Consider the following 13,642-nt stretch of genomic DNA (forward strand, 5'->3'; position numbering starts at 1 on the left):
TGGGATTCTCTAACGAACTCAATTATGTGTTAACATAAAATGACTCACCGACGTACCTGCGTCTTGTCTAAATTTCAAGTTTTGTTTTGAATCCCTAGTGATCTGTGTAGAATAATTTTTTGATGTGTTAATATTAACTCGTTGAACGCACGTAAAGAAGTAAAATATTTTGAAAGTTCAATGATCTCTCTCAAACTGTTTTTGATTACTCTCTTTTTGAAAATATTTCTTGTAAACGTATACATTGGTCCGTCGAGTGAATCCCAGTCTACACTCTTTTTTTTTCTCTTCACCCTTCTTTTTTTCTTCGCCTTTTCGAATCGTATTCAGCAAGATGCTGATGTTACCGCTAACATTGAAAATAATAACTAAAGTAATAATAACAATAAATAGTAACTGAAGCAGGCAATAATATAATAAATAGGCAATTCATGCCTCAAAACTCATTCATCTGGTAACATCTTAAAACTAACATCGAAACTGTTCGCAGAATGCAAATTACAGAGTTAGATCATGATAATAAGACATCCTATCTATTCTATTATTGAAATCTGAAAATTCACAATTTTAAATATTTATAAATAATATTTTATCTTTTTTCTAAAATAAAAGTTTTAAAACTTACGACTCCATTTTAAATTTATTTATAAATTGTTGTCAAACACAGCTTCGAGATAAATTAAATGAAACATTTTTAGTTTTCAAATAAAGTCAGTATTTTTATTTGTTAATAGTTTCTGTAAACTTTGTCAATAAATGTGTCAGAAGAGGAAAAAAATATATACCAAACATCTGGAACGTATTTTACAAGTCCAAGCAATAAGAATTTTTACAGGCTAAGACATCCAAAACAAAGGAATCCAAAGTAAAGGAAATTTTCAGCATTTGGGTACATTTGCCACTTTATACCCCAAATATAAATAGTATAATGAGTTTTAAAAAAATATGATGTCACTTAATACTTAATAACCGTGAACATTGATGACCTGACTGCGTCCACATCATGCCCTGTTCTCTCGCTTCGCCTTTTTTAATGAAGGATCCTTTTTTCACTATCTTTTTATTGTGTTGCCATCTTGGAAAAGCAAAATAAATACAAAATATTAAAATAATACGACATATAATTTTAAAAGTCAGTAGCAAAGAAATTAAGATACAAAACCAAATGAAAAAAAAAAAAAAAAGGCTTTCTGAAATATCGATGTTACTATGTTGTTCGCCAACGGCATCATGAAATTACATCACACTGTGTAAATGACGCAGGCATGAGTAATTACTTCTCTGGTATATGAGATAGAAAGTCCTGTTAGCTAGTGACTAACTCGGCAGCAAATCATAGGAAAGTCCCCTTCCTTCGCAACAGCAATTAGTGTTGACTAATCAATACTTAACAGAAGGCTTTATATTTTATTCTGAATATACAGTGTTGCGTTCTACGGGTTCGCGGATTTGGAGTGATTGACGACAACACTTGATGAAAATTAATCAGGACAGTTCCAAAAATATGTTTACAGTCGTCGAAAAACTGCGATAAGTACGCTGAAACAGTCAGCAACACAGCCTTCAGGCTATAACGGTGAAGAGAGCTTGGCGGCAAAGCACTAAAGTACATTCTTTGGTACAGCTGCGGATTTGGCCGATCGCTCTCGGAGCTCAAGACACTACTACTGAACTCAGCGTACTCTGCTACTCTCTCACGATGCACTGCTATTCCGCGTACAGGCAGGGTTTATATAGCTCTTGACCTGCCTTTGAGAACATTCTGGGGTAAACCGGTAAGAATTCATTTCAGAATGTTCTGGCTCCGTCTATGGCTATCACCAATTTTGTCTCCAAATATCACCAAATGGGCGACTTCGTGTCAAATATGTCAACCCTCCTCTCCTTGCCAATTACTGACAACCCTAAACCCTCTAAACTATCTTACCGCGGCTAGGTATTTCGTAACTATATGATTACCGTTTGTATTTATACAGGTTTAGAACATAAATAGAATTCTAAATAAATCTTTCAATTAAAACTTGAATTTTTATCATTTGTAAGTTCCAGATTTAATTTTAATTCTTATATTTTTTTCATTCTTTGCTACGATGTTAACTATTTATTGATCATGTTATTTGTAAACTAATTCACAAAAATAAAATAACTTTGATGAGGGATTTGGCTGGTGAAAATAAGACTAGCGAATATGTTATTTCTTAGATTCTACAGAGTAAAATAAAATACCACGCAAAAATCACAGACTTTACTCCTTCATTTTAAAAGGGGAGGGGTATATCAAAAGGTCTCAAGAACAGCTAAGTAGCACTGCGGATAAATAGTACATAGTGTCGGCACAGGTATAGAAGGCTAGCCGAAAAAGAATTATTCCATCAAATAAATGAAAATGTTGAATGAAAAATGTATTAACACTCTTACATTGCAGAATTGTTGCAATTACAAGTAAAGTTTGACTAAGGTGAATATGATTAAAGCACTAAATTAAATCAAATGGTCAAAAACATGTGAATATGTTTGTAATTTTGTATAAAATTACATTTAAACATCTATTTTTCCAGATAGAATGTACCTTCTAGCCGAAAGGGGTGTTAGCCTAGAAGGGCTATTAGTCTCAAAACGGAATTTTGCGTTGAATCACTATAAACGTGTTGTGTATTAATTTACAGTGCTTACGAATGTTTGTGAACTAATTCTGAATATATTCTTATTTAAACTCGCTTTTTCATTTGAATGCAGTAAAGCTCTTAATAAGCTAGAAATGAATTTTGTACAGCTAAAAAGAATGGGATTTTCTTTCCAGGCTATCCGTTTTGGGGGTCAAAGTTCGGCAAACAGCTGCTTCCTTCCCCTTCTGGGCTGCACACATGTTTCGCTCGTTGGAGGCGAGAAATTTTTCGACTTTTCCAAAAGAGCTTTGTGATCTGTTTATCACTACTGGCGTCGCGTCTTACAGAAATACAGTTAAAAGCATTCCTTGAAGTTTAGCGTGAGAACGGGAAATGTCACTTTTAAAACGCGGTTAGACTTTTCTCGGAAATTTGGAGGTAAATTTTTACTCTTTTTCTCGCTGGTTGGAGAGAGTTCAAGATAAGTGTTTGATTGGATAAATATTAATTTATAGCTAATTTGAGTCAATAGTGAGTTTAGAGGCGTCCGTAGTTTAGAAATACCGAGATTTTAAATATTGCTGCACGAAAAGCAGAAGCATAATTTCCCACCTTATTGAAAATGATAAAAAGAATTAAAAAAAATGGCAGAGAGCGGGAGAGAGAAATAAGGTTTCGACCGAAGCCCTGTGGCCTACGGCCCGACCGCCGTCTGTGAGTCCAGTTTATTCGGCGATAAGGAATTTGATGGGCGCGTTTCTTCACAGCCGTCCCGGCCACGTATGAATAGTAGTATGAGAATAATGAGTTCCAGTAGCCGACAAGATGAATTCTTTTCGACGGTCCAGAAAATTTTCGCTAGCCGCTGAGAATTTTGTGCTAGAAATATAGGTTTTTTTCATGGCCTTTCCAGCTACTAATATGTACCTCTTTTGAAGCAAAATTTAGAGTGTCGCTGACATGAGAATAAGGGTGAAGAATATGCGATTTGAACAGTAAACCATGCAACTACATTTCTTCCTTCAGAGATTGATGGACATAATGGAATTTCGCAAAGAGAACCAATGGTGAGGTATATTTGATTTTGGCAGAGCAACAAGCAAAAACGTTCCCTCTTTTAGGGACTGATATACATCAGACTCTTTCCAGGCTTATCAAGTCGGATTATTTTATTTTTCTTACCAGGGTTATCAAATTGGGTATTATATTGGGTCATATAAAAAGTCTCTGCGGTTTTTTTGTTACATTTTCAACAAAAGTTTTCTTTTTTGAAAATCAATTTTAATCAAGTATATATTAACCCTTATTATCTATGACATTTTGCCATTTTTCAGGTAGCTTCATAATTTCATGGGGGTAGAACGTCTGTGGTTTACCGTCTAAAAACTTGGCCAAGTGATTTTCCGTGCCACTTCAGTCGGCCAACTTTTTACCTTCAAGAGAGTTTTGCAGAGACTGAAACAAATGGTAGTCAGAGGGCGCAAGGGTCCGGGATATACGGTGGGTGTATCAAAACTTCCCAATCAAGTTCCATCAATTTGTTCCGAGTTATCAAAGATGTGTGTGGCCGCGTATTGTTATTGTTTGGGTCTCGTCCCAAATAACACACACTAAATAAATTCGCTGGTTCGATTCTTTATTAATTCTCATAATTAATTACAATCACTCATTAACTCATAGGTGTGACCAGCCCTCTTACACCGTCGATGGCGATTCTCAAACTCCTTTGATCATCACATTACAGATGCGCATGCGTGGATTACATTACAGATGCGCGGGCGCGAACATGCCGCCCCGCGTTGCAATGCTTGGCATTCAACTATTGTAATTAAGATATAGCATAAAAAATTAAACAAGTATATCATAAACAATTTTGAATAAGTACTATTACATAAAATCATTATTATAATTAGACATTTACCATATACATCAGCGTACAACTCAAAGCAATACAATATAACATTTCAGTTACATAATGACATTTTATGTGAAACACATTCAATACTGTACAATAACTATAAAGACAATACTCATTTTTGTATTCGTAAGACACATAATTTGCTAATTGGTCGTTTGAAACTTTGTTTAATCTCTTTAATTCTGCATTTGCACCTACAAAATTCGTAGCGTTATCACTAAATAGTGTTAAACTTTTACCTCTTCGTGCAAAGAAACGTTTCAAGGTAGCTATTAATGCTTCAGATGTTAGGTCTGTTACCAGCTCTAAATGAATGGCCTTAGTAACCATACAAATGAATATACACACATAAACTTTTAGATATGTACCTTTTCTCTGGTTTTTGTACTTAATTAAGAATGGGCCACAGAGGTCAACTCCAGTACAATTGAATGTAAGATTAGCTGTGATTCTTTGCTTGGGTAAATCACCCATGATTTGCTGAGCTACAATGGGATTAGCTTTAAAACATATTATGCAATATTTTACAATTTTTCTACAAACATTTCTACCACTTACAATCCAAAATTTTTGTCTTATATGATATAACAAAGATTGAGGACCCACATGCAAATATTTTAAATGATAGTAATTAACTATTAACTCTGTTAATTTATGTTTAGAAGGCAGAATAATAGGAAATTTTTTCTCATAAGTTAAATTGCTATTTTTTAATCTACCTCCAACTCTCAACAGTCCATTACTGTCAATGAAAGGGTTAAGACCTTTTACAGAACTATTTCTTGGAACAATACCTGATTTTTTAAGATAATTTATCTCATTTATAAAATACTCACCCTGTACTAATTTTATTAAAGTTTCTTCAGCTGCTCTCAATTCTCCCACTTGTAAATTACCTACCTGCTTTTGTTCTTGCTTACAATTCTTGTAAAACCTAAAACAAAAACTTATAATACGAATTAATTTTAAATACTTATTACTGCAATTCAATAAATCATTAACAAAATTATTCACATTCAGATTTAAACATGTAGATAGTTCAGAATCAGCAAAGTTTTTAAGTTCATTACTGTCCTTTTCAGCAATTGCTTCAGGTATAACTCTTATAGGGTACTCATCCTTCATTAAGAAGTCAGGCCCGTTCCACCACAGTTGACTTAGTTGCAGTTTTTTGGCAGACATACCTCTAGATACGAGATCTGATGGGTTTTCTTCAGAAGCTATATGATGCCACTGTGCTATTTCAGTCAGATCCTGTATCTTTGAAATCTGGTTTGCGACAAATGTCTTGAGCAGGTGTGGCTCTTTGTTGATCCATGACAGCACAATCATAGAATCGGTCGAAAGGTGGATAGTAGTAAACAATTTTAACGATGATTTCACTCGATGCATTAGTTTAGCTAATAGCACTGCTGCGCAAAGCTCAAGTCTTGGGATTGTAGTCTTCTTTAGGGGTGAGACACGCGATTTACTGCACACCAACCTCATTGATGTATGGTTTGTTGCTGATGTTGCTTTACAGTAGATAAATGCTCCATAGGCGGCCTCTGAGGCATCATAGAAACCATGTAATTCAATCTTGATTCTATCTGGTAACAAAATACATCTAGGGACTTCAATGTTGTTAATTAGCTGCAAGGTACTGGAGAATTCTTTCCATTCTTTAGCCTCCTTTTCTGGCAAAACATCATTCCAGCTCAATTTTAACAGCCATAATTTCTGCATAAATATTTTTGCTACAATTATAACTGGGGAAATTATACCCAATGGGTCAAAGATGCGAGATATGACGGATAACACTTGCCGTTTCGTAACCTTTACGTTGTCTTCGATTTTAACGTTGAAGCTCAAACAATCTCCTTTTGACTTCCATAAAATATCTAATGCTTTAGATTCTTCTGATTTACCAAAGGGATATGTTTTGTCGTTTGTTTGACACAGTTCAGTAGCATTACTACACCACTTATGGAGTAACATGCCTCCACTCTTCAAAATGCCTATTAATTGATTTTGAAGTTCTAACGCAGAACTTAGTGACTCAGCTCCAGATAAAATATCGTCCATGTACATGTCTTCTCTCAGTACAGGTGCTGCTAAAGGAAATTTATCTCCTTCGTCCTTTGACAGCTGTACAAGTGTTCTCATTGCTAAAAATGGTGCACTCACAGTTCCATAGGTAACAGTAGTTAGCTCAAAGTTTTTAACTGGCTTATCAATGCCTTCTTTCCATAAAATCCTTTGCAACTTCCACTGATCTGGATGGATAGAAATAGCTCGATACATCTTTTGTATATCAGCAGTGAAAGCAAAAATATATTTCCTGAATCTCAGCATAATTGAGAATAAATCATCTTGTATCACACCTCCATTATACTGTATAGAATTTAGAGAGTTTCCTTTGTTTGTCAAAGAAGAAGCGTTAAATATTACCCTCAAGGGAGTCGACTTACTTTTCTCTTCTCCCCTATATACTCCAATATAAGGAATGTAATATGAACCTCGTTCCTCCTCGCTTTCACTCACCTCAACCATATGTCCTAACTGTTGATATTCTTTTAAAAAATCTGAATATAATTTTAAATATTCGGGATTCTTTATTAAGCGTTTCCATAAGGAATTTAATTTACTCGTTGTAATTTGTTTAGAACTTCCTAAAGTGTCCGGATTCTCCTTTAATGGCATTTTAACAACGTACCTACCGGTTTTATCTCGTGTATAAGTTTCTACGAAATGTTTCTCACAAATTAAAAATTCTTTGTTTTTGGGTTTATCAGTTTCAATATTTTCTAATTCCCAAAATTTTCTAAGAGCTTTATCTAAGTTGTCTTCTTCCTTTATCAACCCACAATGAACCCTGTTTTCAGTCTCTGTTGGAATACTTCCAGACACGATAAAACCAAAAACTGTATCTTGAAAAATAAGATCAGGATTATTCATTCGAATTTGACTCGGTTTCAAAAGTTCATAAAAAACTCCCGCTCCCAACAACATATCTACCCTTTCTGGAACATTAAATCCTTCATCTGCTAATTTTAAATTAGGAAGATCTTGCACTGAAATTTTAACTTTGCGCGAAGGTGTTAAATCAGCAGTTATTTTTGGAATTACTAAAAAGTCCAAATTCTTTATAAAAGTTCCTTCTTTATTGCATATCGGAGCATTAATTTTATGCTTTATTGTTAAAGTAGCATCATTTATTCCCGAAACGGAAATTTTTGTTTTTTCTTTCTCTAACTGCAAAAGTTCAATAAGATTCCGTGTCAAAAAGTTCGACATACTGCTCCCGTCCAATAGACACTTCACTCTGTGTTTCCTTCCCTCGTTATCAATTAGAAAACATACGGCTGTTGAAAGCAGAACTGTACTCTGTTTATTCGAATAATTGCTAATAAATGCCTTTTGAACGAACTCCTGCGCATTAACATACAAGGTCGATGAGTCATCTCGTTTGGGAACGTTGCAGTCAGATACATTTGTTTTGTTTTTATTTTGTTCCGATGAAGAACATTCTTTCTCCTTTACGAAATTATTTGCTTTCGGAAAGTGAATAGTTTTGTGGTGCCGTTTTTGACAAAAACAAGAATATTTCGATGGGCAATTTGATACTGAATGCATGTGTAGACAGTTAAAACATAATTTATTAGATTTCACAACCTGTACTCTTTCTTGTACCGGTAATTTTAAATACGATGGGCATTTTTCCAATCCGTGATTCTCGTGGCATAAAATACAGTTCTCTGTTTTAACGTCTGATAAAAACACTTTAGCTACACTTTTTGAGCTATTATACTTACGATTAACATGAGAATTCTCAGTAAGAGGTTTTCCTCGTGACGTGAAATATAAATCTATTTCTTTACCTAACTCACTAGGTGAAAACCATGAATCACCTTGCCTCACAGTAATGTGAGAAGCTGTTCCCGTATCTAAAGATTGGTATAACCTATCTGAAACTATTAGTTGTTTGAGGGTCTCGAAGTCAGTTACCTTCCTTAATTTTAAATAATAATCCCAGGCAGTTATTAAGCGAGAAGCAAACTGCACATGAGTTTCATGTGGTTGTTTAACAGTTTTTCTAAAGTTTTCTAAACAGGAATATGGTGTTGGCTGAAACTCCTTCAGAACTACTTCTTTTACTTTTTCATAATTCGCGATATCCTTATCATGTAAATAGGTTATTATATTCGAAGCTTTGTCTCCTAACAGATTTAACAGAATTTCTGCTTTATAGTCCTCCGAAACATTTTTTGTAATAAACGCTCGTTCTAATGACGAAAAGAAAAATCCCCAACTCTCAGGCCGTATAGGAATTTTTACAGTTAAGGTTCTGATACTTTTTATTAATTTATCTAATGACTCTGATTTTGTTTCGGTTTCGCTTACACCATCAAGTTTAGTTTCTGCTTTAAGTTTAGCCAACTCTAACTCATTCTTTGATCTCTCAAGTTTTATTTTTTCTAACTCGACAAGTTTTTGCTCTTCCTGTTTTCTATTTTCGATAATAGAGTTTGCTATCTCTTTTACTAAATCTTGTTTAGTTTTAAAAATTTCACTATTCTCAATATCAGTCAAATCTGCTATAGTCATTTTTTCGTCAACATTTAGATTTATTTCTAAGGCAATAAGCCTTAAATTTTCTTTTTTAGCACCCTTAAATAACATTGTTATTTATAACAGAACAAGCACAGAAAGTACAGAATTAACAAGAGAGGAATCACTTACCTCTGCAGTGATTCACTTTTGATGAATATCCGTATCCAAAATCAGCGATATTCGTTGAAAAGAACAAGCTGGGAATATTGGCAAACACAAACACTCCTGTGTTCTCAAAAACGAAACACTATTTACTCACGCTCCGGTCGACTACGACCAGATATGTTTGGGTCTCGTCCCAAATAACACACACTAAATAAATTCGCTGGTTCGATTCTTTATTAATTCTCATAATTAATTACAATCACTCATTAACTCATAGGTGTGACCATCCCTCTTACACCGTCGATGGCGATTCTCAAACTCCTTTGATCATCACATTACAGATGCGCATGCGTGGATTACATTACAGATGCGCAGGCGCGAACAGTTATAATACATCGAATACAACTTCCGTTTTGTTGGCCAATTCTGGTCGCTCTTTCCGGATTGCGTCGTTCAAACGGTCGAGTTGTGCACAGTACAGGGCCGAATTGATGGTTTCGCCAGTATTTGACCAAAGCAAGGTGTACCTTTGACATCAAAATTTTCCGAACGGAATCGAGCAAACCATTTATGGGGCTTTCGTTCACTCGCAACATTCTCACCGTAGACTTTCTAAATTTTTCTGGATGTTTTTGCAGCGTTTTTACCTTTTTTATAGTAAAAAAGCATCACATAGCGTATTTCTTAAGATATTTCACCCATCTTCAAATCACTGTAACTTTTTACACAAACAACGAATTAGAAAATTATCTTCACAAACAATGGAAGCTGAATGTCACCTTTTAAGCACATGCTCATTTGAAACAATCGGGTGAGTGTTGCCGGATATATAGGCATCAACACCATCTACTGGCCAAAAACGGCGGAGACTTTTTATACGACCCAGTATGTGAGTTTTCTTTCCACTACTTTCTAGTGTATCTGTTTATCTTGTTATGATCATTTTATTTTATCTTAAGTTAATTGGTAGAAATGGTATTTAAAAATTTTAAATACAGAGAACTTGTTTGTACTAGGTTATTTTAAAATTTATGAATGAAAAGATAATTTGGTTACTTGTAATTTCTTGCAATATTTGAAAATGATTTGTAAGCATTGAAAATGATCAAATGATCTTCAGCATTGGTATCCTGTAGAAACATTTGAATATGTGAGATTTTAAGGGTTAAATTCAAATGAAGTTTAGTTAAGAAAAGCGAATATCTTTCAAGCATCAAACAAAATATTGTACACTAATGTATTATGCTTATGTAGGCAATTCTCTTTTCCCATGAATTTTAGGAATAATTGGAAATGTTATTTAACCAATTTAATGTAGGGGTAGTCTGGCCAGCTATCTTAATATATACTGATCCTTCATTAGTAAATGTGTTTTATTTGTAATTTTTGCTTATGTTTATTTTAATAGTCTACTCATGTCCCCTATGTGATCATTAAGGAAAGCATGGATTCTTTCAAAACGAACCTGGGTAATTTTATTGAGGATGTGTAGTAGCGAAATTAATTTTATATGTATTTGAACTATACGATCGGATGAATAATTTTATTTCAACTGGTGATTGAACTCTTACTTCTTTGGTTAATCCTTCGATAGTGTTTTGAAGTCTTCCGTGTTTGTAGTTTCTGGCTACTCTTGAGTTTAGGAATCATCGTATTGAGATTCATGTGTTTTCAGGAACTTCAGAGGATATAGTTTTATTTTAAAGAGAGATAGTGCTTTTGATTTTGAAAATGGAGTTGTTTCTTCCCTTTTATTTATTATATAAAGGTGATGAAGGATATTATCTCATTTCTGTAATAATTCTGTGATAATTTCTCATTCTGTCTCACCAGTGTCGAGATTTCAGATAGAACAAATGTTTATTTTAATTTATGTATTCGGCAGCAGTAGTCTCAGTGTTATCAATGATTCACAATAAGATTAAATTAAAAATTTGCAAAAGCAACTTTAAAATTTACCTTTCTGTTTTTTCTACTTGACAGTTTCCGAAAAACCGGTCCCTGTTTTGTGAGAAAGTCTAAGCATCGAAAAATAAATACAGCTAAAGATTTTAGCTGCTAAAAAAAATATCCACTACTCTGTTCACAACAACTTCAGTAAAATAAAAGCCTAAATAGTGATTATTTAAATTACATAAGTACAATTAAAATTTGCGACACAACAAGATTCAGAATATTCGTCATTTTAATTAAATGGTCGATCAAAGGCATTGACAATAAACTAATACCATATAGTCAAGAATAACTTGCAAATAATATCACTTATAAAAAATATGCAAAAACTTAAAGTTCACTGCTGTACATACCTTTGAGCCATTTTTAAATTTATCACACAAGATTATTTGCTATAAAATGAATTTTCTATCATATATATCTTCATCTGGAGAAATATTTTTTTTTCCAATAATACGCAAGACTTTCACTAGAAAGCGCTTCATTGAAATTATCTTTCTGTATACTTTTAATGAAACTTAATATATTTCCCATTTCAATTCATCATAAAGGATTATTTTGTGAATTATGTAGAATATTTTTGAAGTAAGATGTAGCAACAGTAAGATGTATCACTGAAAAAAATATTTGAACTGATATTATTATTCTGTGCTTGGTGCTAATAATAAATTTAAATTCACAAAAAATACATGCTCTTTATTTTTAATTACATTTGGTTTTGAAATCAACTTGAATGATTTTACCTGCTGTTCTAAGTTTTGATAAAAATCAATAAAACGTTTGATTTGATCTTTATCTATAAATTGCTGAAAAGAGAGGTTGTCTAATTTTGGTAGATTTCTGTATCTACTTGCTTTTGCAATAGGTTTTTTTTTTCTGTCATATATTTGGGCCAGTTAGAAAATATAAATGGATTTTTTTTTAAAGTTTCGGGCATCTTCTTGGTATTTTTAACATAGTGAGATCTCTTTCTAGTATTTCATCAATTTTTATCGTATCCGATTCAAACGCAATAAATACACTTCTTGCAGATAGCAACCAATTTTTTCTGTGGAGTTTTCTTGCACCAGTTCACTTCTTACCAGCGCATTTAGATAATTTGCGTACGGAAATGTCTGCATCACCTGTGTCATAATTTGACATCCTGAAACTCAGCATCGATTTGGCTTTATTGAAAGGCAAATGCTAATGAGAAATAAAACAATTTCAAAGTTCCATTTTAACGATTTATACGTATAAAGAACTTCATCGACAGTATCGACAGCCAACATACAGGTTCTAGGCATGATGTCGTATACACGTTCTTTGAGCAGACGGAGTTCGTGACGTGAGATCACCTAACCTTAGAGCTTCCGCGGCTGTGGTACAGATCAGTAAGTGCTGCCGTTGGACTAGAGAGACTAAGATATTCCCCTTACATTCTAGGTGACAACGCTTCAAATGAAGTTGTATTTAACATTCACAAAAGAACCTCATTCTATCTCTTTTGAAAACGAGAGCACCTTGAGTATAGTTGGATTGTCTTCACATTATGATATTTGCGTCTCTTTTACAAGAAAAAGGACTAACTGGTTTTCACCTATTCCCAGAGTCACTTTAGAATATGCTGTTAACTTCCAAAGATAAATCTTAATTTAATACCAATTTTTATTTTATATTGTTGCATTTCGTTCGTAAAAGGTTTTTTTTTTTTTTTTTTTTTTCTTCTTTGTGATATGTAAAAGAGTTCGAAGAAAAAATACGAAAACAAACAATATTTACTTTATTTATACATTATATATTTGCTCCTAACTACATGTAAATTAATCATCTTACTTTATTAGGAAGATTATGAACCTTTGACGAAAACAGAAGGTAATCTACTGATTTTGGATGTAAAAGCTATTGAAAAATTTGTTAAGGACAACTACTCATGTTGCTATCAAACGGTTTTCAGAGAAAACGACGGTTCTACAGATAATGATGTCGGGTGCGTATTTAGTAATTCCTTTACATTTTATTATGTAACTTTTAATATTATAGTTACGTACTACACGTAGCTACAGGAAGAGTGAAAGTGAAATTTATGTGGATTTTATATCAAAATTAATTAGTTTAATGTTTCATACTTTTTAATTAAGTATGTGTTTTTCTCAGAAATCAGTTCAGCCTCATTTACATTTAGATCTGAATAGATTCATATTGTTGAGGAGGACAGGTAAGTTTTACTGCGACTATTGATATTTTTAAAAAATAACCTTTATAACGAATTTTTAAAAACAATTATATTAATAAGTGCTGTTATTGTAGTACTGATTTATATGATTAGAAAAAGCAATGTTTTGCAAAAATAATGTATATAAATAAATAGATAAGCAGTTTGGCGTAGTTCGTTTGGCTGAAAATGACTTCATTCTTTTTATCTTCCTGTAATACTATCAGGTTCAGTGTTCCGCCTTACTTGCTTGGGCAACATTCAAGAACCTGA

At 33.3% G+C, this 13,642-nt stretch overlaps 1 protein-coding gene across 2 annotated transcripts in view; it reads left to right on the forward strand.

Moving 5' to 3' along the window:
- LOC118191609 (uncharacterized) overlaps nucleotides 1-13,642 on the forward strand; it is a 135,729-nt gene that overhangs the window by 91,680 nt on the left and 30,407 nt on the right. For both annotated transcript variants that reach the window (XM_085815300.1, XM_085815299.1), the window contains exon 3: nucleotides 12,999-13,144. In XM_085815300.1, the coding sequence (XP_085671426.1) occupies nucleotides 12,999-13,144 (146 nt within the window). The remainder of the gene's footprint in view (nucleotides 1-12,998; nucleotides 13,145-13,642) is intronic.

This window comes from Stegodyphus dumicola, chromosome 4 (assembly GCF_044657685.1).
Source record: "Stegodyphus dumicola isolate Sdum_Otavi_A_Nest chromosome 4, ASM4465768v1".
NCBI classification, from domain to species: domain Eukaryota; kingdom Metazoa; phylum Arthropoda; class Arachnida; order Araneae; family Eresidae; genus Stegodyphus; species Stegodyphus dumicola.